This window comes from Heterodontus francisci, chromosome 33, assembly GCF_036365525.1.
Source record: "Heterodontus francisci isolate sHetFra1 chromosome 33, sHetFra1.hap1, whole genome shotgun sequence".
Lineage (NCBI taxonomy): Eukaryota > Metazoa > Chordata > Chondrichthyes > Heterodontiformes > Heterodontidae > Heterodontus > Heterodontus francisci.
Genome location: NC_090403.1, coordinates 32,527,916 through 32,555,560, shown reverse-complemented (window position 1 = coordinate 32,555,560; position 27,645 = coordinate 32,527,916). Strand labels below are relative to the sequence as shown.

Genomic DNA, 27,645 nt, shown 5'->3' with positions numbered 1-27,645 from the left:
TTGTAACAATATGGTGTGAATTGCACATGCTAAAAGTCTCAAAGCTTCAGAACATTTTCATACCCTGTCTGACATTAAAGTTGAAACTGAACGTCCAATTTCATGGTAGTCTGTCTGAGAAGTGCTGGGTCCCAGGAGCACATAAATAAATCGGATAGGGATGGAAATTTCTAGGACTGACTCTAGTTCAACAGCCGTCTTCAGCCGCACAAAGGCCATTGTCGGACAATGCAGAAACTCCATATAGCCTGTAAAAGGAAAAGCATTGAGATTTCTTGGAATACTTTTGGTATCTCATTCACATACACTTCAATTCATATCTAAATTAAATCTTGGTGACAAGCTAGGACAGAGGTTCAAGTCTCAACATTAGCCAGCTCGTTCATCTGTACTGCTGGGCCACGATAACTTGAAGAAAAAAGAAAAAAAACTTAATGGCTTATTTTTGCAAGGATTTCCACTGAAAAGTTTACTGGAGAAAATAAGCATTGACAGACAGTGATCTAAGGTGAAGGTCCAAAACATAAAAATTGAATCACTTTAAATCAGTTTGGTCAACATAAATGATCAAATAGATATTGGTGACAGTGAGGCTGGAGGAAACAATAGTGTTTAGAGTTAAGAGAGATGTTTAAAAGTAACAAAAGTCCCAAGAATAAGGAGTTGAATTATAAGATTAAAGAATTTCAATTTTACAGACCGAGTATTAAAAATAAGGTACTGGAATCAGGGACATACACAATTAGCAAATATTACAACATTGCAGAACCATGGCTGGAGGTGAATAAATTAGAAAAATACTTTCATATGTTATCAAATATAGCAGCTAGTTTGGACCAGCAACATAACACAAATAGCAATGAGATGAATAAGTTAATTTGTCCTGGTGGTTTTAGTGAAGTGTTGAATATTGGACAAGACACTCGAAGAATTCTCTGCTTTTCTTTGAATAGTGCTGACAGATGGAACCTTGGCTCAACCTTTTGTCCAAGGGATAGCTTCTGCAATAATGCAGCACCCATTCAGTACTTCACAGGGGTGCTGGCCTAGATTATGAACTGCAGTTCTGGAAAATGGTTTGCAGAGATAGACCTATCAAATTGGCCAAGCGATGGCAAGGGTGTGACATAATGGCCATCAAAATAAAGGACCAAAATGACAGGAAGGGAGATGGCAAAAATAAATTTGGTAGAAATTGAGCAACACATACCAGGCAATGCATTCCCAATGCACCAACCTCCATTCCATGGCACAGCATCAGGCTGGCCTGCATACTGCCCATGCAGATCTCACACATTTGCTACTATTTTGCTCAGTTTATCAAAGCACTAACTTCATCACATCCCTCCCCTTACCCTCCCCAGAAGGATGGAAGATGACAGTCTACACGAAAACTTTGTGATTCTAATTCAAACTATTTTCTTCGTTGCTGCCTACATTGTACTACGAGCAAACACCACACTTACCAACAAGAACTATAGTGGCTTCTGTGTTTTCTGGGATTTTATCCATTATTTCTGATCGATTCTTCTTCCAATGATATTCCTGTATCATAATTACAGAGCATTACAATTTACTTATAGGCAAACCTTCCAACTTTCTTGTGACAAAAAAATCCCAAATACCTTAAAAAAAAACCTGGAGAGAAATTCTCATAAATGGATCCTTGTATGGTTGTGCACAGCATCACTGTGACTGTCACATCTGACCACACAGATCTTATACAACAGTGTACATCAGCGCTGTGATTGTGTAGGCAACATATAATAGCTGCATGATCACAATACATTACTTATATTCAGTAATGTATATTTGTTCTCCAAAACTTTTATAAGACAGTGTACATTAGCACAAGGATTATATAGATCGCCTTCCATAATATATTGCAGGTACTTTTCAGATCAGGTATCAAATTAATGGTAAAATAAACTTATAAACTGTTTAGTCAAAATATCCATTTCCATTGTAAATTTTATTATTCTTAATACAGGGTGTGAATGGAACATGAATCACTTGTTGAGAGAAAACATTTACAATATGAAGTTTGTACTAACAGAAAGCAACTAAAATTGGAAATTCCCACCCATGGCAATATTTACTATTGTAACATGAAATCTTCTTATAAAAAGAAACCAATTAGGCTCTAACTAGGTAAAGGTACATTCTGGAGCAGACTGGGACCAGTTATGTTTAGATGAGCTTTATGAATGCATTTCCAAACTTTGTTCTCTTCTTTTTAAGATTTGCAAGTTTTTGAATGGGTCTCTGTTAAGATTCTCAAGACATTTTTATTGTGTTATATTCATGCCTTTTCAAGCCCAGATTCATAATCAGAGAAAGGTTCGCTAAAATCATTAGGACTGGAACAACACCAGTCAGTATTCAAAGGGCACTTGAGACAGGCCACAAACAGACATTCCAAAAATATATGAACATAGTAACCTTATTCTATCCCATCACAGTTCTTCATTTCATCTTAAGTTAAATTGTCATATCTAAGATTGGCAAATTAATTTAGTTTTTTTTTAATTGGTATTTTAATACACTCTTCTATGTTTGTATTATATGATACACTCAACTTTAGTTGTCATATTGCAATGAAGTCTGGAGTGCTAGATAGGATAAGCATGCAACAGAAAAGTTTCCTTCAGACCATATCTGAGATATAGAACCAAATTGTGAGATGGATTTATGGCCAAAAAGGAAACAGTAGACAGTTTTGGCTATACCAATGTGTCAAAGAATTTTTGGAGAGGGAGCCAGCCTCATGGTGGCCACTTCTCTTTGCTAAATTCTCTTACACAAGTACCCAGTTTAAGTGGTTCGTGATGAGTAAACCCAGTACTTGGTATTGAGGGGTCTTCAAGATCACACGCATGGTAAAGAAAGATTTTATCTAAGTCAACCCTCTGTAGTAAACTTAGTTATCCAATGATGGAATCATCATGCATTTACGCAGTACTCAGGGCAGGGCTGATGATTTTACCCAGCCTAGCCTCATTAGTGGAACTCAGAAGGATAGTCCTGCTACTAGGAGTTGGGAATCTTTCTGGTCATGCCCAGATAGCTAAGCAAGCCAATTCTCTAATGGGAAACAATAGGAAACTTACCAGGCTCTGTGCGCGTTAGCTGTAAAGTTTATTTTGGTACACTGCAGGTGCACATCAGCCCTTAAGGATTCTTAAGTCTTGGCTTTTGAAAATCTGTGACTAAATTTGTTTAACTTAGGCATTTGACCCTGAGATGAGCTTCCGACCTTATATTTGTGCCATCACTAAGACCGTATATTTCCACTTGTATAACATCGCCCGACTTCTCTCCTGCCTCAGCTCATCTGCTGCTGAAATCCTCATTCATGCGTTCTTTGCCTCTAGATTTGATTATTCAAATGCACTCCTGGCTGGTCTCCCACATTCCACTCTCCATAAACTTGAGCTTATCCAAAACTCTGCTGCCTGTGTCTTAGACTGCAGCAAGTCCAGTTCACCTATCACCCTGTGCTCGCTGACCTACATTAGCTTCTGGTCATGCAATGTCTTGATTAAAAAATTCTCATCATTGTTTTCAAATTCCTCCATGGTTTCACTCTTCCCTATCTCTGTAATCTTCTCAAGCCCCAGAATCCTCCAAGATATCCACACTCCTCTAATACTGGCATCTTGTGTATCCCTGATTTTAATCGCTCCACCATTGGTGGCTGCGCCTTCGGTCACCGAGGCTTCAAGCCCTGGAATACCCTCCCTACCTCTCCACCTCACTTTCCTCCTTTAAATCACTCCTTAAAAGCTGCCTCTTTGACCAAGTTTTTGGTCATCTGACCTAATATCTCCTTTTGTGACTTGGTCATACCTTGTTTTATACTGTTCCTGTGAAGCACCTTGGAATGTTTTATTATGTTAAAGGTGCAATATAAATGCAAGTTGTTGTAGGTAGGTTGTTCCATGCAGGAAGAAAGTGTGACAGCTTGTTGGCAAACAGAAGGCCTATCTGTGTGATGTTCTTAATGGTTTGGTTTGGAGAGCTTTCACCAGGGTAATGGATTTCTGTGTTGGATGATCAAAATGTTGCTGTGAGCTTTATTTTTTTTTAAAGATTTTGCTGAAGTTTTGCTCTTAACTATGAGAGGAATGGCAGCTCTACGAATTGAAATAATTTTCTACTTTTGGTGCCCAGTAGCAGAATTAGACACTCCCAGACTAGTTATTGTATGATATTGTTGCATTTCCAGATAAAGTATAAAATGCATTAGCAGCAAGTTATTGCTTCCTCTACATTGCCCCATCAAGCTTTCCCAATTGGGCCATACCACTGGAGCTAGGTCAACCTAATTTTGCACATAACCCTTACAATGAAAAGAAGCGTTTATCTCTGGGGCTCTGTTGGATTTTGATCCATATTTCTACGATGAATCTATTGATCCATTCATTTTCCTATTGTTAAATAACTCTGAATGTTATTGACTAATAGCTGTGGCATCAAAATGGAATCCATCATTTCAATTAATATAACCTTTGCTACTTGTATGTATTTATAAGATTATTTGGAATGAACTCCTTGGGTAGGTAGTAAACATTTCCAATGCATCTGTTAAAATGTTGACTTGCCTCTTTTTTAAGGCGTTTCTGCTCTAGTTCAGCATCTTCGTCTGTTGTAAAGAACTGACCTCCATCGTCTTCATCCATGTGATGGCTGTGACAATAAAGTATTCAAATCATTTAATGTACATTTATATATGATGTTGATGTGTGGTGCCCAGAATTGAACTCCAGCTGAGGTCTAACCAGTGTTTTCTAAAGGTTTAACATAATTTTCTTGCTTTTGTATTCTATTCCTGTATTTGTGTCAGCTGTGGCACAGTTGGTGGCACTCTTGCCTCTGAGTCACAAGGCTGGGGTTCAACCATCTAGGCTAACAGTCTAATGCAGTACAGTGGGAATGCTGTACTGTTGGAGGTGCTGTCTTTCATTAAACATTAAACTGAGGCCCTGTCTGCTTTCTAAGGTGGATGTAAAGATTCCATGGCACTATTTTGAAGAAGAGCAAGGGAGCTATCCCTGAGTCCAGGCCAATACTTATCTCCCAACCTCTATTGCTTCATCGAAGAACTCAATCAAGTTAGCCAAACACAATTTGCCTTTAACAAATCTGTGTTGACTTCCATTTATTAGCCCATATTTTTCTAACATTGGCATAACTTTCAGATGGGGAATGATTTCATTGTCAGCACGAGAATAGAGAATTCCACTAGCCCCTGGTAAAAAAAAATCTCAGGGCTCTGTACGTTAATTGTCCCTGCTACTCTGTCTCTCTCACAGCCCTCCCCCTCCTCACCAGGGTGGGGTGCAATGTAGACCATCCATTTGCTAAACACTTAAAACAGTGAGAGGTGCAGCGCAACACTTGGTCAAAGTTGATTTACAAATGGCACTTCTAATTTACTTACACCTTCCACTGAATATCTCATGCATTATAACTTTAAACATTTCTCATGTTTTATAAACTGTCTTTCTCCCTGGTAATTTTTCTTTATAATCTTCCTTTCTTATTGTTCTAATTTCTTTAATAAGAATATCTGTCTTTATAATGTCATTCCTATCAAGGTTGCTTGCATTCATTCCTTGATTCTAATATTCTTTTCACCTTGTAGTTCTAAACCATATGAGTGAGGGCCATGTTGTCTCATACTTGTTCCATTGAAATTTAACAAATTCATATTGGAGATATATTAGGAAAGGTGCACCAGAGCACATTTTTTTTAAATTCATTCATGGGATGTGGACGTTGCTGGCTAGGCCAGCTTTTATTGCCCATCCCGAATTGCCCTTGAGAAGGTGGTGGTGAGCTGCCTTCTTGAACCGCTGCAGTCCATGTGAGGTAGGTACACCCACAGTGCTGTTAGGAAGGGAGTTCCAGGATTTTGACCCAGCGTCAGTGAAGGAATGGTGATATAGTTCCAAGGGGTTGTTGGTGGCAGTTTTACTGGAGGGAGGGGGAGATACCAGAGTGGGAGGGGGTGTTAGCAGTTGGGCAGGTGGCGGGGGGGTGGGGGGGAATTTGGAGTGCATGAAATTGCCAAGGTATGAACAGACCCCATTAAGAAACCTCATTTCCAAAATGTGTGCTGGTTCAGCATGCTGAAGCACCAAGATAGTGTTATCAAGAGGGAGAACAGAGGCTTAATTATGTACCCCAGTGAGTTAAAGATCTCGCTGTGCTGCTATGGGGAGGAACTGAATTGAGCCAAACACTAGTCCAAGGGTGGAGGGAATCATGTCGAAAATTACCAAAAGACGAATAGATGCCCCTGTATTTATCCTATTCAGTAGTGTCAGTGACAAAGGTCAGCTGGTGGGTCATTTGTTATTTCTGTAGGCTTCAAGAGACCCATAGCGTGGACAGGGCAGAAAGGCACAAAAAAAAGGGTCACTAGCAGGTAATATGCCCTCAACAACAAAACTTGTTTCCTAATGTTTCTTGCAAATAACTCAAATATGAATCATACTGATGTCTTTATAAAGTAACTAGGAGATCCAGATCAAACAATAAAGTTCCTTAGTACTAACAAACATGTCTATTTAGTCAGTCAGAAATGTTACCCAATAGATAGGTGTGCTTAAAATGCATTTTTTTCACTGTTACTGTAGCTTTTTCTCCTTTCACAATACTGGATTCTCAAGTAACTTTCTGTAATGAACCTGCAGGAACCTTATCCTGTATAAAGAAAGGACACATCGTTAATTTACCTATGTTTCTGGAGCAAGACATTCAGCACTGGGATTTTATTTTCTGCCCTGATCTGATCAGTGGCTAACATCTGTTCGACTATATGAACACTAATGCCAGGCAATGTGGTTTCTTTCAGGTCAAGTAAGATGGCACCTGATAGAGAAAAAAAAAGAGTTTTTAACTGGCTTTTGAAAATATGTCTGGTAACTGGATCAGAAATACATCAGTTTTGCAATACTAGTTTCCATCTTCGCTGCCTTCGGAGAATACTTGGCATCAGGTGGCAGGACTATATCTCCAACACAGAAGTCCTTGAAGCGGCCAACATCCCCAGCTTATACACCCTACTGAGTCAGCGGCGCTTGAGATGGCTTGGCCATGTGAGCCGCATGGAAGATGGCAGGATCCCCAAAGACACATTGTACAGCGAGCTCGCCACTGGTATCAGACCCACCGGCCGTCCATGTCTCCGTTATAAAGACGTCTGCAAACGCGACATGAAATCGTGTGACATTGATCACAAGTCGTGGGAGTCAGTTGCCAGCATTCGCCAGAGCTGGCGGGCAGCCATAAAGACAGGGCTAAATTGTGGCGAGTCGAAGAGACTTAGTAGTTGGCAGGAAAAAAGACAGAGGCGCAAGGGGAGAGCCAACTGTGCAACAGCCCCAACAAACAAATTTCTCTGCAGCACCTGTGGAAGAGCCTGTTACTCCAGAATTGGCCTTTATAGCCACTCCAGGCGCTGCTTCACAAACCACTGACCACCTCCAGGCGCGTATCCATTGTCTCTCGAGATAAGGAGGCCCAAAGAAGTTTTGGGGATTACATTGGTAGTACAATCTCAGATCTGTAGCTCTGAAGGATTGAACAATAGGCACTATGCTCACCTTTGCTGACAGCCTTCCTGAGTTCCAGGAGACTCCTGAAGGTGAGAGAAGGGACATGTGGTTTACTCCAGCGGTCTGTCTCCTTGTCCAGGTCCTCTTCATACTTTATCCACCGTCCAACTTCTTGCCAGTAATAGCATTTCTCTTTGTCCATCATCAGTTCATTTAGTTCAACATATACCTGAGGTAAGACCCAGCAAGAAGGGTTGAAGTGACTGTAGAATGGCTAACTTCATCAACTCTTGGGTGTTTTTTTTCTGAAGTCACATTGATCTTATGAGTGCATGGAGACACTTGTGGATATACCATCTCCCATCAGTTTTGGGCTGGTTCTCATAATTTTAGTGAAAATATTCCAAATCACTCCAGGTGATGCTCTTATCTGCACTTGAAATGGTGCACTACATGGATATATTTTATAATTTTCCTATTATTAAGAATACAGAAATTAGGCAATTTTAAAGCAGGGATAATAATACATCAAGACTGATGGTGACCCTAAAACTTGAGAATTTACATGGGTGAAGATGAGGAGAGTATTGTTTGAGTCACCTCGACTAACTGCAGTGAAATAAATGTCCACAAATTGGCTTTTTATTGAATAATGATCAAAGTACCCAATTCGCAGATGCACAGGCATATATATACACGGGAGAACACTGTCTCATTCCATTATGCAAATATATGCTGGAAGAACCCTGTAAATTGGGAAACAAGAGGTCTATGATAATGATGGATACAGGAACTCTGATTTGAGGGAGACAGAATGATTCACGGTAACCCCATCACTAGAGGAAACAATTGAGAAACAGAGAGACTCTGCTTTTTGGAGATTATGGTTGCTGTGAAAAAAGCTGGAATTAATGGAGCATTAGAGAAACCTTGCTATTTGGGGAATCATAGAATTCCTGCAATGGAAGAACAGGAGAATTTTTTCAGTGAGAACAATATAAATACTGAAATAAAAAATCAAATTCTGAGTGGACTGCAGACTGTTGCCTTTAAATGTTAGGCAGTAACAGGACGTTTGCTGAATAGACAAAACAGCCTGTCATTATTTTGCATAATGATTAAAATGCAATTCACAATTCTTGCAAAGCAGCACAACATGATGAGGCTACTCTAAATGAGGAGCAATGGGTTACAATGTGGGAGAACAAAATAAGCTGCATATTTTAATGTTAAAATATGCAGATTACTTGAAAATATGCAGAATACAAGAATATGATTGCCAGGAGTTGTGTGATAATAGAGGTGCTTCTGAACAATATTTTATTATGTAATGACAGCCTGTAATTGAAGCTGAAAAGTCAATAAAGAGGTAGATAGTAGGTATCAGCCCTTCTCAATAAGAATTCTCTTACAGGAATAGGTAATAAATTACATTCAAGGCTATTGGTTTCTGATTTTTATAGGAAAATTTATAGAACTGTGGAATGTTTTCCTCAAAAATCAGTAAAAATCCTGGAGTCTCATTACTAAAAACGGAATTTGGCCCATTTGGTCCATGTGAACCAATGATCTAGTCAAGGAAGAAAGAAACAACTTACAGAAACAGAACCCTTAACACATTTCGCAGAAATATTCCAAAGTGCTTTTCTTTTATTCATTCATGGAATGTGGGCAGTGCTGGCAAGACCAGCATTTATTGCCTATCTCTAATTGCCCTTGAGAAGGTGGTGGTGAGCCAGCACCTTGGTGCAGTCCGTGTGATGAAGGTACACCTACAGTGTTGTTAGGGAGGGAGTTTCAGGGTTTTGACCCGATGACGGTGAAGGAATGGTGATGTATTTTCAATTTAGGATGATGTGACTTGGAGATTTACTTGGCGGTAGAGGTCACGGGTTTGGAAGGTGCGCTATTATCAGAGGGATTGCAAATGGTACTGAACACTGGGCAATCATCAGAGAACATCCCATTTCTGACCTTATGATGGATAGAAGGTCATTGAAACAGCTGAAGATGGTTGGGCTTAGGACACTACTCTGAGGAACTCCTACAATGATGACCTGGGTTAAGACAATTGGCATCGAACCACCACAACCATCTTTCTTTGTGCTAGGTATGACTGCAGCCAATGGAGAATTTTCCTCTGATTCCCATTGACTTCAATTTTACTAGGGTTCCTTGATGCTACACTCAGTCAAATGCTGCCTTGATGTCATGGGAGCCACTCTCACCTCATCTCTGGAATTCAGCTCTTTTGTGCATGTTTGAACCAAAGCTGTATTAAGTTCTGGAGCTGAGTGTCCCGGGGGAACCTGCACTGAGCACCAGTGAGCAGGTTATTGCTAGGTAAGTGCTGTTGGATAGCACTGTCGATGATACCTTCCATAACTTTACTGATAACTGATGGAGAAGTAATTGGCAGAATTGGATTTCCTGCTATTTGTGAACAGGACATACCTGGACAATTTTCCACTCAGTTGGGTAGATGCCTGTGTTCTAGTGGTATTGGAACAGTTTGGTTGGAGATGTGGCCAGTTCTGGAGTACAAGTCTTCAGCACTATAGTTGGGATATTGTGGGGGGCCATAGCCTTTTCTGTGTCCAGTATACTCAGCCATTTCTTGATATGATGTGAACTGAATCAAATTGGCTGAAGACTGACTTTTGTGATGGTGATGACCTCAGGAAGAGGCTAAGATGGATCATCCACTCAGTACTTTGGCCTGAAGATGGTTGCAAACACTTCAGCATTGGCTTTTGCACTCACATGCCGGACTCCGTTATCATTGAGGATGGAAATGCTCATGGTTGTTTAATTGTACTCTACCATTCATGACATGTAGGACTGCAGAACTTTGAACTGATAAGTTGGTTATGGGATCGCTTAGCTCTGTCTATAGCATGCTGCCTCTACTGTTCAGCATGCATGTCATCCTGTGTTGTAGCTTCACCAGGTTGACACCAGGTTTTAGGTTATCCCAGGTGCTGCTCATTTCATGCTCTTCTACTCTCCTCATTGAACCAGGATTGGTTCCCTGGCTTGATGGTAACAGTAGCGTGAGAGATATACCTGGCCATGAGATTGTGGTGGAATACAATTCTGCTGCTGCACATAGCCCACAGCTTCATGGGCGCCCAGTTTTGAGCTGCTGGCTCTGTTCTGAATCTATCCCATGAGGCACAATGGTGGTAGTGCCACTGTACACATGGGTGTCCTCAGCATGAGGATGGAACTTTGTCTCCTCAAGAACTGTGCTATGGTCACTCCTACCACCATTGCCATGGACAGATGCATCTACAACAGGTGTATTGGTGAGGCCGAGGTCAAATAGGTTTTTCCCTCATTTTGGTTCTCTAACCATCTGTCATAGGCCAAGTGTGGCAGTTATGTCCTTCAGGACTCAACCAGCTCAGTCAATAGTGCTGCTACTGAGTCAGTGATGAACAACGAGGTCCCCCACCCAGAGTACATTTTGTGCCCTTGCTACCCTCAGTGTTTCTTCCAAGTGGTGTTCAATAATAGCATAATATTTATGTTACTGGTCTAGTAATCCAAAGGTCTGGATGAATGATCTGGAGACGAGTTCCCATCACAGCAACTTCAAATAAAATATGGAAAAAAAGCCTAGTATCAGTAATGGTGACCATGAAACTACCAGATTGCCAAAAAGCCCATCTGAGTTCACTAATGTCCTGTAGGGTGTTCAATATGGAGGAGTACTGATTTATCAGCTGAGGGCAGGTGCTAGGTGGTAATCAATAGGTGGTTTCCTTGCCCATATTTGACCTGATGTCATGAGACTTCATGGGGTCCAGAGCCAATGTTGAGAACTCCCAGGGTCACTCCCTCCTGACTGTACACTACTATGACACCACACCTGGTGGGTCTGTTCTGCCTGTGGGTCAGGACATAGCAAGGGATGTGGATGGAGGGGTCTGGGGCATTGGCTGAAAGGTAAGATTCTGTGGGTATGACTATGTTAGGCTGTTGCTTGTCTAGTCTGTGAGACAGCTCTCCCAATTTTGGCACATCCCCAGATGTTACTGAGGAGGATTTTGCAGGCTTGACTAGGTCCAGTGCCTAGGTTGATGCTGGAGGTGGTCCATCCATTTTTATTCCTTTTTTTGCAGCAGTTTAATAAAACTGAGTGGCTTTCTAGGCCATTTTAGAGGGTAGTTAAGAGTTAAGCACATTGCTGTTAATCTGGAATCACCTATAGACCAGACTGTGTAAAGACAGCAGACTTATTTCCCTACGGGACATTAGTGAACCCAGATGGGTTTTTTGGCAATCAGTAATTTCATGGTCACCATTACTGATATTAGCTTTTTATTCCATATTTTATTTAAAGCTGCTGTGGTGAGAACTCATGTCTCCAGATCATTCATCCAGGCCTTTGGATTACTAGTCCAGTAACGTAACTATTATGCTATTATGGACCTGCTTCGTGTACAATGAATTCCTCAGAAATGCAGTCACTGTTATCATATAGTTGATAATCACTCAGAAATGAGTTTCCTCCTCCCAACCCATTCTTAATGTAGTTTTATTTCTCATTTAGTGTAACTGTTGCAGCAATTATGATAAGACTTCACAATGCTTAATTTTTTCAGTACAACCGTACCTGTTTGGGATTGGCTTCTCTCTGCTCCTTAGGATATTGAGCTGGACTTTCTCTAGGACCTATTCAGAAACAGAATTATCAGGAGAACAGTTTTTAAAGGATGACATGTTTGAACAATTTTTTATTGCCATTTTCTTCCTATTTTGTTAGCTCTCAAGCCATAGTGTCCCCCCCCACCCCCCCCCCCCCCCCTCCACCCCCCATATCGTGGTCTCAGCAGCAAAAGAGGTTTCTCTGAGGTCACGAGCCATTCCACCATACCACAGATCAATCTTCCAGGCAGTCCACATACCGCCATGCAATTCTGGACACCATCAGTTAGGTTGAAAAAATAGTAAGAATTAAACTACTGCACAAACAGTGTAAGTTATAGAGTGGATTCACTTCTGCTAAACAGCATCTATTAAAATGAATCGGCTTGATGGGCCCAATGATTAGTTCCTGTTCCTATAGTTCTTCTATTCTTAAGGAGCTTCTGACACTTGTTTAGGTATTCCATTTTCCCTCTGTTTATAGTTCAGTTGTTATCTGCTTGAAGTGTTTCCATAGGTTGTTTTTGGAACACAAGCTCCTGACCTGTATTCTAATTAAGTCTTCTCTTGTATACATTTTTGGGAACAGCACACATTCTCCGCAATCTCAAACACTTCATTCTGTAATTTTTGTTATTCTAGTCTTTCCGTGACATCTATTAACTGACTAACCAACTAAATAAGCAAGTATTAAGTACTGGAAATATCTTAGGTACTTTTATTGCTTTTCCTCTTTTTCTCACTTTAATTGCCTTCTTGGATTATTTCTCTCAAATTCTCTGCTCTGTTTCCTTATTAATCAACATCCCTCCAACATAAACCAGAATGTTACTGAGCAGGGACTCTCTGCAGCCTAACAATAATTGTTGCTAATATTAGTGGATGAGAGTTTAACTCATTCATATGTTGCTCCTTCATCCACTATTTTGGACTAAATGGGCAGGTGTTAGCCCATTTATTTTAATTCCTCTAAAATAATGGGCTGTGGAATTTCATATGAACACATTAATACTTGTAGCTGAAATCGCTGATGGTAATTTCTAGGCTGAAATGCAGTTATTTTACTGAGTGTATTCTCCCCATAGAGCATTACCGAATGCAGTTTACCTTTATGGAGCTTACCATTATTGACTCGTCTTTCTATAGTGAGTGAATTTTCACCCAGCCGAGTGTACCAGGACTTGCAATGATGTCACTCGTAGCTAGATTAGGGTATTTTGGGTAATAATTCAATGGTAGTTTTCTATTTTATTTAAATTGTTTTTTGACTGATACTTTGCTTAAAAAATAAAATAAATAATTATGTCTCTACCAAATCAGATCTGTTTCTCCTTACCTATACTAACTCACAGTCTAACTAAACATTCTTTCTTTCTTTTGGGCCTCCTTATCTCGAGAGACAATGGATACGCGCCTGGAGGTGGTCAGTGGTTTGTGAAGCAGCGCCTGGAGTGGCTATAAAGGCCAATTCTGGAGTGACAGGCTCTTCCACAGGTGCTGCAGAGAAATTTGTTTGTTGGGGCTGTTGCACAGTTGGCTCTCCCCTTGCGCCTCTGTCTTTTTTCCTGCCAACTACTAAGTCTCTTCGACTCGCCACAATTTAGCCCTGTCTTTATGGCTGCCCGCCAGCTCTGGCGAATGCTGGCAACTGACTCCCACGACTTGTGATCAATGTCACACGATTTCATGTCACGTTTGCAGACGTCTTTATAACGGAGACATGGACGGCCGGTGGGTCTGATACCAGTGGCGAGCTCGCTGTACAATGTGTCTTTGGGGATCCTGCCATCTTCCATGCGACTCACATGGCCAAGCCATCTCAAGCGCCGCTGACTCAGTAGTGTGTATAAGCTGGGGGTGTTGGCCGCTTCAAGGACTTCTGTGTTGGAGATATAGTCCTGCCACCTGATGCCAAGTATTCTCCGAAGGCAGCGAAGATGGAATGAATTGAGACGTCGCTCTTGGCTGGCATACGTTGTCCAGGCCTCGCTGCCGTAGAGCAAGGTACTGAGGACACAGGCCTGATACACTCGGACTTTTGTGTTCCGTGTCAGTGCGCCATTTTCCCACACTCTCTTGGCCAGTCTGGACATAGCAGTGGAAGCCTTACCCATGCGCTTGTTGATTTCTGCATCTAGAGACAGGTTACTGGTGATAGTTGAGCCTAGGTAGGTGAACTCTTGAACCACTTCCAGAGCGTGGTCGCCAATATTGATGGATGGAGCATTTCTGACATCCTGCCCCATGATGTTCGTTTTCTTGAGGCTGATGGTTAGGCCAAATTCATTGCAGGCAGACGCAAACCTGTCGATGAGACTCTGCAGGCATTCTTCAGTGTGAGATGTTAAAGCAGCATCGTCAGCAAAGAGGAGTTCTCTGATGAGGACTTTCCGTACTTTGGACTTCGCTCTTAGACGGGCAAGGTTGAACAACCTGCCCCCTGATCTTGTGTGGAGGAAAATTCCTTCTTCAGAGGATTTGAACGCATGTGAAAGCAGCAGGGAGAAGAAAATCCCAAAAAGTGTGGGTGCGAGAACACAGCCCTGTTTCACACCACTCAGGATAGGAAAGGGCTCTGATGAGGAGCCACCATGTTGAATTGTGCCTTTCATATTGTCATGGAATGAGGTGATGATACTTAGTAGCTACATGCTGTTCTCCCTTCGTCAGATACAGGAGAAATGCCGTGAACAACAGATGCCCCTCTACATTGCTTTCATTGATCTCACCAAAGCCTTTGACCTCGTCAGCAGACGTGGTCTCTTCAGACTACTAGAAAAGATCGGATGTCCACCAACTAAACATAGTACATACTAAATCAGTAGAAACTACATAGATTACAGCCACATTTAAGATACATTGTGCAAGTGAGTAGAGCACACCTTTTACCATTCATTAAAAGAGATCATCACTATCAAGACTGTCTAGCGTGAGAAATAATCTCACTAGCAGAACTGTCCTGGGAACAGAGAAGCTAATAACTCAGATTGAATCAGGAGAAATCCATTTGAAATTCAAATGATTCAGTCTGAGGACAAAGGCACTCACAATCCAAAACTATGCTTTATCTCTCTCTGCAACTTCACTCTTCCATGACTGTGTGACTCCAGAAATTGATGAGCTTTCTATCCTGAATGCACAGGAGAGGTATGCTAGGTATCTTCGACAGTCCTTGGAGGAGAAACCCTTGGTATCCAATCTGTTTAGGGAGACCAACCTATTCAAACTGATTCTGCTCCACCATCCTAGCCAGTTCATGCTCCTGTGCTGTCTTTATTGCCAGTTCCTGCTACTGGTACTGCCAGTTCTGCACTCTCTGTCACAGCCAAGCCTGTGTCCTGCTCCATTACCATATCTCACTTTGCAATCTGCCTTTTCTTGTTTTGCATTGTTGCTCCTGCCCATCATCACTGGCAACTCTTTAGACATACAGGACTGATAAAGAGGGAAGATTGCTTCTATGTACCATGTATAGTGAAATCATAAATGTATGCATTATAAAAACATTCATGACTTTGCTGCACATACCTGCACAGAGGGATTCTGCTCCTATAAGTGTCTCCTGTAAATAGGTTCCATGTTTCCATAAAAACAATGTCAATGACAGAAACTAGTTAAAGAAAGTCAATCAGTTGAATTTTATCTGAGCTGTTTGCTAAACAGCTTAAATTGTTGGATTGTTCAAAACACCAGATAAAGGGATTCATATTGGATCACTAAATATAAGCCCTTGATCATGTTGTTTGGTTCAGATGGTGAAAAGCATTTGACAGAGTTGAATTGAGTTTCCTTAGGACATTTCTAGTTTCATAATTTGTTTTCAATGTAATGCTCACTAGTCTTTGTTTCTTCTTTACATTAACTAAATCACCAGTAAAATGGAGCATTATATTTCTGGCTCCTCCAGGGCTATGAGGTAGCTGCATATAGCACATCGACGAAATCTGCCTCTTTTATAATTGCCTGCTTGGCTAAACAGTATCCTAATTAGCACCAAGTCTTGTTCAACCATCGCCCCTGTGCTTGTTGGCCTTCATTGGTTCCTGGTCCAGCAATGCCTCGATTTTAAAATTATCTTCCTGGTTTACAAATCCCTCCACGATCTCATCCCTCTCTTTCTCTGTAACCACCTCCAGCCCTGTAACCTTCCAAGATCCCTGTGCTCCTCCAATCTGGCCTCTTGCGCATCCCTGATTTTAATCGCTCCACTATTGGCAGCCGTGCCTCCAGCTCTGTTAATTGTGTATCATTATATGCAGGTGGAGGTCATTAACTGGGGTCTTGCTTGAGCACTTGTGAGCAGACACTTACTGAGACTCATGGAGGGTTTTGAGTGAGTGTGGTTAATTAGCACGATCAGATTGAACAAAAGTTTTGGTTACTGGGAAACCTCACTAAATAATCCATTTGATGCAACCAAAATACTTTTGTTAAAAGTGGCTTATTGTTTAATAATGCAATTGCATGGAATAAGTGATTCTCAAATGTTGAGATTGCTCATTGAACACAGGCGAAATGTGAGTTGAACTTCTTTGCTCCTTTTTACTATGTGCCCATAGAAATACTCAGCTCTGCATTGTGCACTTTCTGAAGGTACTAAACTGTGTGACATTTGGAAAGCACCAATAAATGAATGCTGATCAACTAACTTAACAGCCACAGTGCACAATTTCTGTGCAAAATAGAGTAAAACTACAAAAGATGTCAGAATAGGTTGTGGATTTAGCCTGTAGTTTGCAATTAGTGTGTTGAAGATATAGTAAAGACCATTCACTCTTTGGAGTGGAGGGGCACTGATATCAAGTGGGTGAAATAATCATAGGAGGCCATCACAGAGAGCATCAACTTGGGCCCATTAGAACGTACCAGACAAAGGTATGAGAGTTAAGAATAGTCCCAAACTAAGAAGGAGATGAGTGTGGTGTTAGGGTCAGGTGAGGAGGGGTCAAAGGCTTCCTCTTTTCCCTCATTGTTTGACCACAACAGGTTTAATTCTTTCTTCCAGTGGATGTACTAGCCAATTCAGTAGGTGTTTGATTACTTACTTGCTTTGATGATAACAAGAACCAATCGGACAGGTTTTCTTGAGTTTAACAAAGAAAGAGGTTAACTTTATTGTACTTAAACTGAACTAATTAAAATAATAAACGCCAACTTTCACTCACACACACACACAAATAGGTTACAGAGTGGGGAAGGGTAGATTGGTCGAGTTAGAGTCCATAGAGAAAAAGGTATACAGTCTGTGGAATTTGGTGATTCAGCTGGCTTCTAGCTGAATTCGGTGGTCCTGAGGCTTTTAGTTTGAAGAGATAGATGACGGATTTGGTGGGTCTCTTAGAGATAGCGATGCAGATGATTTCCTCCAACAGGGTTTCTGATTGTAGCCGGAGTATGCAGAGGTGGTCAGTCAACAGGAAGGGTTTGTAGCTTGCAAGCTGGAATGGCGAGAGAGGGACTCCCACTTGGGTCTGCATCTGTCAGAGTCCAGTTGCTTCTCTTTGCTGCTGCAGAGAAACACCAGCTTAAAACTGGGGTGGGGTGGGGGGGCTTGTCACATGACAGTCACCCAGTGATTCAAGCATGGTATTTATTCTTGCTAAAAGGAACAGGCAGTTCCCTTAAACTTTAATTTCTTTAAAAAATATAAATTCAGTTCCCCAGTCAGTGGATTAAAGAAAATTAGCATTCAACAAAGCTCGTTGGCGTGACAGTGGATAAACCAAGCTTGCCATGTATTTATGTTGCCACCAATGGCAGTTAAAGTTAGCTAAAGGTGTTAACAAGTTTACTTAAGTATTTTAACTGTGTACTTTAGCTGTATAAATGGGTGCACCAGTTGCATGCTTCCTTGCAGAATTTTCAGATCAAAATTTGCATTACATAGAAGCTATAATGTGGAAAAACATTTGAAGATATTTCACAGAGACTTAGGGCTGGATTTTACCATAGGCGGACGGGACTTCACCACAAATGTAAAAGTCAGTGGCAAACCCGCTTCCGAATAGCCCAGGGATCCGTCCCACATTTTACGGGTCGCCGGGCTTTAATTGTCCCGAGGTGGGACTTCCACCCGCTTGAGGAAGGAGGTCCCGCCTCAGTGAGCTGCCAGCCAATCAGCGGGCTGGAAACTCTTAGTCTTAACAGCGCCACCGGGAGCAGTGGCCACGGCTGGCACTGCAGACCAGCCGTCACCATGGAGCCAGGACTTCAGGTAAGTTGGGCTTGCCTCGCCGGGGTGTGGTCGTTCGTGGTGCCGAAGCAAAGGTAGTCATTTGGGTTGGGGCGGGGGGGGCGTCTTGGGTCCTGGGGGTGGGTTGGGAGGCGGGGGCAGCTCTCAATCCGTCACCCTGTGTCCAACTTCCATGGCACCGCCCCCCCCCCCCCAGCACGTGGAAAGGCCGGCAGCTATCATAGGGTGGCCTTTCACATCCCCAGCACGCTCACTTACCATGGGTAAAATACCTGTGGAGACGGGCAAATGTCCTTATGTGGCCATTAAGTGGCTATTTAAGGGCCTCGATTGGCCTGGGGTAGGTGGGTGGGTGGGCGGGCTGTTTCCCCCTGTCCCCACCCCCCGGCCTACTGTCGTAAAGTTGGCCAGAGGCAGGAGTGGGTGGGAAGGCGTCCTGGAGCCTCCCGCTCAATTTTACACCATCCCCATCCGCCCCCACACCACCATCTGACCCGCTGGGGCAACGTAAAATTCAGCTTTTATTCAACTGAAAAAGAACACCAAGCCAGGACTGCAGAAGGTTACATAGAACTGCAGCAGCAAGGCCAGGAAGGTAATTAGTCATGAAGATAAGAACTTTTCATTTGAGGACAGCGGAATGTGTGAGTGAGGCTTGGTATGGGATAGGAGATGACAAAGATAGTTCAGAGTTTGATTAACAGACCGGCTAAGAAATGAACAGAGGTATGCAGTTTTATGGGAGTGGAAGTAGGCAGTCTTGGCGACAGAGAAAATATGGGGTTGGAAGTTCAGGATGGGGTTGAATAGGAATAATCCAGTTCAATCTGAGACAGTAGCCAGAGAGAGGCATGGAATTACTGGAATGGGTACAGACTTTGTGATGGAGGCTGAAGATGATGGCTTCAGTCTTCACAGTGTTTAACTGGAGGAAATTATGGTCCGACCAAGACGAAATGTCAGGCAAGCTGTCTGACAACACAGAAGCAGTAAATGGGTGGAGAGAGGTAGTGGAAAAGTACAGCTGGACGTTATTAGCATATATGGAAGCTGACCCCACTGCATGTAGATGAGGACGAAGAGGGGGCCAAGGATCCTTGGGGACTCTGGAGTTAACAGTGTGAGGCAGAAAGAAAATCCAGTGTAGGAGATGTTTTGGCTATAAGCAGATGGATAAGAGTAGAACCAATTAGAGGCAATCTCAGTGTGGTAGACAATGGAGAATAGGGGTTTGAGGAGGATGTATAGTTGACCATGTCAAAGGTTGCAGAGAGATCTTGGAGGAATATTTCAGCATACTCACAGTCACAGAAGTCTGTGACTTTGGTTCGGGCTGTTTTGATGCTTCCATGTGGTATGCATCCCAGAGTACTTAAGGAAGTGGCTCGAGAAATAGTGGATGCATTGGTGGTCATCTTCCAAGATTCTATAGACTCTGGAACAGTTCCTACAGATTGGAGGGTAGCTAATGTAACCCCACTATTTAAAAAGGGAGGTAGAGAGAAAGGAGGGAATTATAGACCAGTCAGCCTGAAGTCAGTAGTGGGGAAAATTCTAGAGTCTATTATCAAAGATTTTATAGCAGAGCACTTAGAGAACAGTGGTAGAATCGGGCAGAGTCAGCATGGATTTACGAAAGGGAAATCATGCCTGACAAATCTACTAGAATTCTTCGAGGATGTAACTAGTAGAGTTGATGCGGGGGAGCCAGTGGATGCGGTTTATTTGGACTTTCAGAAGGCTTTCGACAAAGTCCCACGTAAGAGATTAGCATGTAAAATTAAAGCGCATGGGATTGGGGATAGTGTATTGCGATCGATAGAAAATTGGTTGGTGGACAGGAAACAAGGAGTAGAGATAAATGGGTCTTTTTCCGAATGGCAGGCAGTGACTAGTGGGGTACCGCAGGGTTCGGTGCTAGGACCCCAGCTATTCACAATATACATTAATGATTTAGATGAGGGAACTAAATGTAATATCTCCAAATTTGCAGATGACAGAAAACTGGGTGGGAGGGTGAGTTGTGAGGAGGATGCAGAGAGTGGCTTCAGGGTGTTTTGGACAAGTTGAGTGAGTGGGCTAATGCATGGCAGATGCAGTATAATGTGGATAAATGTGAGGCTATCCACTTTGGTAGCAAAAACAGGAAGGCAGGTTATTATCTGAACGGCTATAAACTGAGAGAGGAGAATATGCAGCGAGACCTAGGTGTTCTCGTACACCAGTCGCTGAAGGTCAGCATGTAGGTGCAACAGGCGGTAAAAAAGGCAGATGGTATTCATAAGGAGAGGATTCAAGTACAGGAGCAGGGATGTCTTGCAGCAATTATACAGGGCCTTGGTGAGGTCACACATGGAATATTGTGTGCAGTTTTGGTCTCCTTATCTGAGGAAGGATGTTCTTGCTATAGAGGGAGTGCAGCGAAGATTTACCAGACTGTTTCCTGAGATGGCGGGTCTGACGTATGAGGAGAGATTGAGTCGGTTAGGATTATATTCGTTGGAGTTCAGAAGAGTGAGGGGGGATCTCATAGAAACCTATAAAATTCTAACAGGACTTGACGAGGTAGATGCAGGAAGAATGTTCCCGATGGTGGGAGAGTCCAAAACCAGGGGTCATAGTCTAAGGATAAGGGGTAAACCTTTCAGGACTGTGATGAGGAGAAATTTCTTCACCTAGGGAGTGGTGAGCCTGTGGAATTCGCTACCTCAGAAAGCAATTGAGGCCAAAACATTGTATGTTTTCAAGAAGGAGTTAGATATAGCTCTTGGGTCTAAAGGGATCAAAGTGTATGGGTCGAAAGCGGGAACAGGCTATTGAGTTGGATGATCAGCCATGATCATAATGAATGGCGGAGTAAGCTCGAAGGGCCGAATGGCCTACTCCTGCTCCTATTTTCTATGTTTCTATGCTGCAACCAGGTGGAAACCTTGTGGAAAGATGGACAGAGATTTGAGAGACAACAACATAATCACGGAATTTAGAGATGATACGGTAGCTTGGAAGGACAGAGGGTATATTTCTGAAGGAGGTGGGTGGTGATGGCAGCCATTTTGAAAGGGATGGGAAAGTTACCCAAGCAGAGGAATCCTTTCACAATGTTAACTTGCAAGGCAGACAGAAAGAGGTGTTGAGTGGTCAGCAATTTACCAGGAATGGGATCAAGTTGATCCACTGAAAACTATATTTACAGTATGGACTTGACTTCTAATAAAGCGTGGCTAGCCGACCCAAATCCAACCAGACCCGACGACATGGCGGGTTCAGGTCGGGTCGGGTCTCTCTTCTGGGTCCAGCATTCGGGCTCGGGTTGTGTCGGGCTGGATGCGGACAACGCTGCCTTGCTCCGGGAAGTAATCTTCAAATGAACATTCAGGATGTCAAGGCGGGAAACGTGCAGTCCGGACTCCACACTCTGCAGTAAAGCCTGGCTACCCAACCAAACCTGACTACTTGTGTCGTGTTTGGGTCCGGTCGGGCATTTAAAAAAATTAAAAGCCTCGGGCCCGGGTCGAGTTCGGATTGGCTATTGTCGGGTCGCGTCCAGGTCGGTTTAATACCTGAGCCAGGCTTTAACTTCTAACTCTACAGATTTCCATTGAATGACACAAAAACAACGTACTCAAGTAGTAGGTGTGGCTGTTACTGAGGACATTGAGTTTATACTTAACTATGCAAGACCCGCCACTGATAACACATTTGGAGATAGACTCCGGGCACTATGAATTAGGAATTCAGGGACCACATATCACTGTGATGCTCTGTACTCAAACAGAGCAGTGATTGATGGGAGGACTGTGCTACAGATAGAACATGCAACCAGAAGCACAGGAAAAGATGAGAAACTGTCAAGTCACTGCCAGCCTCTTGTCCTTGGACAAGACAGGTGATGGCCTTGAAAGTTAGCAAGGCTTTGCAGCAGGAACAGGACAGGCTATTCCTGGCATAAAGGGTCTGGCACATTGATGTTGCAGTGAGCTGAATCACAGTAGACATCGCAGCAAACATCCACACACAGTCCTTCCAATAGTAAACCACACAGGGGTGCTGGTATAGAAATACCATTGTGTATTAGTATGCATACTACAACTGGTAGGCACAGCAACACATCTGGTTAAACACACACTGCACCTCACTATTATCTTCAAAAGAGAAACATTACATCATTTTAAAGTTTTCAGCCATTGAGATGAATATTGTGAGACCTCATGATATTGACACTCAGGGCATATTGGAAAATTGTGATGCACTGACTGAGATTTTCTGATAAATGATTTCAATGGAAGTAAAATTGCAGGAGATTACCTGTGATTTTCTAATATGCACTGACTGTGAGGTCTTGACAGTGGCACTTGTAAAATTGACTGCACTGTTTAGTTTTAGCTTTCACGTAAACAGCATTATTGATGAATGATTCTTTATATAAAAAGTCCTCATGAAATATAAAGGCAGCCTCAAGAAAAGAATTGCTTCACCAGAGCCCGGTGAACCTGTGCTGCTTCCTGCAGTGGCTGTTGTACTTCTGATACCTATTCATCATCATTCTCGGACTGTTCCTCTTCCTCCTCTTCTTCCTGCACCATTGCTTATGGATATTCATGTTAGAAGAAGGTGTATAAGGCTCTCTTGATAGCTATGTTTTGCAGCAATCAGCATACCAGTAGTCTACTACCAGTTCTCTCCAAGGCACATTGTAGAGCCTGCCTTGTTCATTCAAGCATTGGAGACTGTGAGGTCCTGAGAGTAGCACAGAGTCTTGTAAGGAAGTTATGCTGAAGGTTTATAAAACACTGGTTAGGCCTCAGCTGGAGCATTGCGTTCAATTCTGGGCACAACAATTCAGGAAGAATATCAAGACCTTAGAGATGATACAGAAGAGATTTACTACGATAGTACCAGGTACGAGAGACTTCAGTTATTTGGAGAGACTGGAGAAGCTGGGGTTTAATGTGTGCCAGGACATGCTGTTTGCTGTGGGGATCCAGGGATTGCATACTGAAGTTACCCCTCACAATTAGAGCAGGTGATATACGTCTCCAAAGAGTCGACAGTCTAATTTGTCATGCAGTTTTCTGTTTTTGTTTCAGATTTCCAACGTCCGCAGTATTTTGCTTTTGTTCTAATTTGTCATCCCCCTGGAACAAGTGGGGAAAACATGATTCCTTTAACATGGGCATCGTGGGCACTGTCGCACCTCACACATGAATGGTAGTCACTTGGGCAAACATCAAAGATATGAAGCTTATAGAAAAATGCCACAACACAGAGTCCACATCATCCAAGACATAAACAGAAAATAGTATCACGATCCAATGGATGTTGTACTTTAGGAAAATCCATACCACTACATATGAATTTATCTGCAAAATAAATATTGTGCCAAACAAATCTCCCAATGTGGTTCCTCAATATTGATACAAAGTCAGCTATTCTTCTACTCTGTAGTAATATAGACACAACCTTTGTTAGGGCTCAATGAAGAAATTGCCTTACCTGTAGTTGCCAAAATGCCTCTGGTAGCTATTTCTGATATAGGTAAGAGGTAGTTTCAATCTACATTGCTGTTTCCCTAGTGTCACTTTGACTGAAGACAACAAGTGAGTGAAATCAGTTTATCTGGAATGTTTGTGTTGTCACCATAAACTGAAGGAGTTCAGTCTTTCCATTGTAATTTGTTTACAGTAAAAGCGGCCAGGAGTTAAGACCGGTGACATCCCGTTTACACTAGATCATATACCTCCAATTGCCACAGATGGCAATATGAAATCAAAAGCCCTTTTGTGAGATTTTGAAGGCATCGACATGACAAATTTATTCAAACAATATCTTAAACTAGAGAAATAGTATTAAGCACCGAGCGATGCTTTGATTCATTCTGATTATCCAGCATACAATGTGATAGTTACAAAGCCAATGATCATCAGACACTGATAACTGATGTAAAATAAACTGCAGAGCAGAGCATTCCACCCCCCCCCACCTCCCCCCCCCCACCCCCCTCCCCAACCCCCCCACCTCCCCCCCCCACCCCGCCCCCCACCCCACTCATCTCCTGACAGTGCTTATTGCTGCTAAACTTCTCTATGGTAGCTCAGCCAAATCCTCATTATCAGTCAGCTAACTGCCTGTCAGTTTTGGATCAGCCTATACAAGGGATGTGCATACAAAGCTATTATATAACATCTCCTAATGGCAGGTACAGATCAGGCTGTTAGATAGAACATTACTGAGTTAAATGTGTATATCGTGCAATAATATACAGCTTTTTCTTGTTCTAAGCATGTACTGAGATTTATATTATGCATGTGTATTTTAATAAATCTTAATAACTGACACATACAATCACAGAAAGCAATCTGCATGTAGTATCAGTACATTACTAACCTTCAATTACAGAGGGCATTATTACAAATGCACAGTTACGCAATGTAGTTTGTTACTAACCCATTCTTATGTCATCTGTTATTAAGAACCTAGATATATTTCAGAAACTTACCTATTCACTGTACCATGTTATTAATCCTAACACTGTATTATGTTATTTACCCATAGTTACATAGGTTGTAATGTTACCAACTCTCCCTTACAAGCCCGCATTTGGGATTGATAAACATTACTACACAAAAATGTATGTCTTGCCATGAAGGTAGGAAGTTGTGTTTTAGTATATTATTAGCCAGTTTATTTGAAATAATTGACTAGTACAAATGTTAAACGTAAAGATATGAAGTGAGTCACTTACCTTGTGTGTACCTGTTCCCAGCTTCATCATCTCTGGAGGTTATATAGGGAGCTAACTGAATTTTGGGAACGTTTGTGCCTTTGCTACAAAATAAAGGACAATGACAGCATTAGAGTCCAGCTGAGGTTGTAATGGTAACCAATGGACAGGTGGGAATATCATCCATGAAGAACTTTTAGAAGTCTTCTTAAGAATGAATGACTGGATATTTTTGACTATGTTATTTGGGAGTCTCCCCCTTCCAAACTTTGGTTTTCCAGAATTTGTATCTATAAATCAAGAAACAACATGTTGAAATGCAAGATTTATATTAAAGGAAAGGCAGACATGGTTTTGTAGCAGGTTAGATACTGGCCTTTTACCACAGGGTTCAAACCCAAGCCATTTCTGCATGTATCCAGTATTCCTGGATGTATGAAAATGATGGGTAGGAAGAGACCCGTCAGTCCATCAAGCCTGCCCCAGATTCATGTAGGTTGGTGCAGCATGGGTAGACACTTCCTCCCCACTCTCCACACCACACCCCCTGCAGCCATGTAACCTCCTGGGACAGGTAAATGACCAGAGAAAAACTCAGAGCCAACAAGGGAAAAAATTTTCTGGAAGGTTCCTCTCCAACCACTTCAGGCAATTGAAAGTGATGCAGGAGATCACATGGACCATGTGTTATCTGTAAAGCTACTTGTCGACTATACAATGCAATCTATGCCACAGTGAGGAATCAGTCCAGTTCCCTCTTGAAGGCATGTAGAGAGTCTGCAGCAGCCAACAACCCATTCCAGAGGCTCACTATGCTCTGGGATAAGAAGAACTGCCTAACACCCAGTTAAATTGTGCAGTTTAAATGCAAGTCCCCAGGTCCTCCCCAGTCTGTTAAACTGCTATAATCTAATAGGCACGACCATCCAGCTCTTTAATTATTTTATAAACCTCTGTCAGGTTTGAACCTGAGTTTGATAACAGACAATTTCTATTTTATGCAGTCCTGGTGGTTGGAACCTAATGGGCTAAATGTGGGTGGGAAACTTCACAGGCTCAGACGACTGAAGGGAAACAGCATTCAGATTTTTAAAATCCTGAGCGGCAATATTAATATGTATGCAAGTAGCTAATTTGACTAAGATTGTGGCCTGATAGGGTCTAGAGACTGTCATGTCACCAACTATATAGATCCTTGTGTGTCTCGCATCATGGACTGAAAGTATTGGAGGGTTACTGGGATCACTGGAACCATAACCCATTTAGAGTCACTACCTTAGGCAAGAAGGATAAGCGGAGAAAAATGAGGTGGTGAGGGGGTGCGGGGATGGTTGTTAGTTAAATCCACGTACAAGAAAGTCCCATCCTGGCATGAGCCAACTACATCTCATCACAGGCATATGAACAAGCTCTGAGCTGTCACTTACTCAAAGTCACCAGCTCCCTTTCTTGGTGGGCTGATATTTTGCCTGGTATGAGGCTTCGGACTGCCTTCCCCTGTGAGTAGCTGAAGAGAGAAAGAAAAGAGCAAAGAGAATAATTATCTGTTTCCACAGAGTTGATAAAAGCCATCAGTTAGTTTCATACATCAAAACCCAAGTGCCAAAAAGTCAACAAAGACATCGAGATCATGTGAACACCACTTTATTCCCATGGTTTTACAACCTGTTTTCATTTCTTAATGATTGATAGCTTAGACAAAAAAATTAACATTCCATGCCATAACCACTGACATACACCTTGCATGTTAAAGTACACACTCATACATATTTCAGTGTAAACACACTTGTATCTCTTTCTCCCACTGTCGTCTTCTTCTTTGGCCTCCTTGACTCGAGAGACAATGGGTAAGCGCCTAGAGGTGGTCAGTGGTTTGTGGAGCAGCACCTGGAGTGGCTATAAAGGCCAATTCTAGAGTGACAGACTGTTCCACAGGCGCTGCAGATAAAATTGGTTGTCAGGGCTGTTACACAGTTGGCTCTTTCCTTGCACTTCTGTCTTCTTTCCTGCCAACTGCTAAGTCTCTTTGACTCGCCACTCTTTAGCCCCGCTTTTATGGCTGTCCCACTGTAGCATACCAGTATACACCATACTTTAAAACAGTAACCCACGAATATACCAGCCCTATAAGTCATCTAACCCCTCTACCATATCAGGTCTGCAAAGTCAACAGATTTCTGTCTGTCCATTGTCATATTTCTGCATTTTTCTGTATTTGTTCATTTACTATAGCTGAGTCTAAGGAAGAATGCAACATACTACAAGAAGATAATGGAAAACTTGCAGCGTGGGCAGTTAAGTGGAAAATGAACTCTCACATAAATAAATGTCAGGTGATGTACTTTGGTTGGAAAATAGAAACATCACTGACACCTTAGAACATAAGCAACTAAATGGCTTCGAAGATCTAGGGATACAAGTGAACAAATCATTCACAGCAAAATTACTGGTAAGTAATATGCTAACAAAACACTGGGCTTTATTTCTCGAGGCATAGAATTCAAAAGCAGTGA

General features: G+C 42.2%; 1 protein-coding gene and 1 long non-coding RNA gene across 5 annotated transcripts in view; one reads left to right on the top strand and one right to left on the bottom strand.

Moving 5' to 3' along the window:
* The window catches only part of LOC137348090 (anion exchange protein 2-like), a 78,631-nt gene that overhangs the window by 32,289 nt on the left and 18,697 nt on the right, over positions 1-27,645 (bottom strand). For all 4 annotated transcript variants that reach the window (XM_068013273.1, XM_068013275.1, XM_068013274.1 and 1 more), the window contains 8 exons: positions 26,560-26,639; positions 25,154-25,236; positions 12,187-12,245; positions 7,614-7,794; positions 6,744-6,879; positions 4,605-4,689; positions 1,467-1,545; positions 64-248 (listed from right to left, as the gene is read on the bottom strand). In XM_068013273.1, the coding sequence (XP_067869374.1) occupies positions 64-248; positions 1,467-1,545; positions 4,605-4,689; positions 6,744-6,879; positions 7,614-7,794; positions 12,187-12,245; positions 25,154-25,236; positions 26,560-26,639 (888 nt within the window). The remainder of the gene's footprint in view (positions 1-63; positions 249-1,466; positions 1,546-4,604; positions 4,690-6,743; positions 6,880-7,613; positions 7,795-12,186; positions 12,246-25,153; positions 25,237-26,559; positions 26,640-27,645) is intronic.
* The window catches only part of LOC137348097 (uncharacterized), a 66,459-nt gene that overhangs the window by 30,002 nt on the left and 8,812 nt on the right, over positions 1-27,645 (top strand). The window contains exon 2 of the long non-coding RNA XR_010969066.1: positions 27,365-27,581. This is a non-coding gene — a long non-coding RNA (uncharacterized lncRNA). The remainder of the gene's footprint in view (positions 1-27,364; positions 27,582-27,645) is intronic.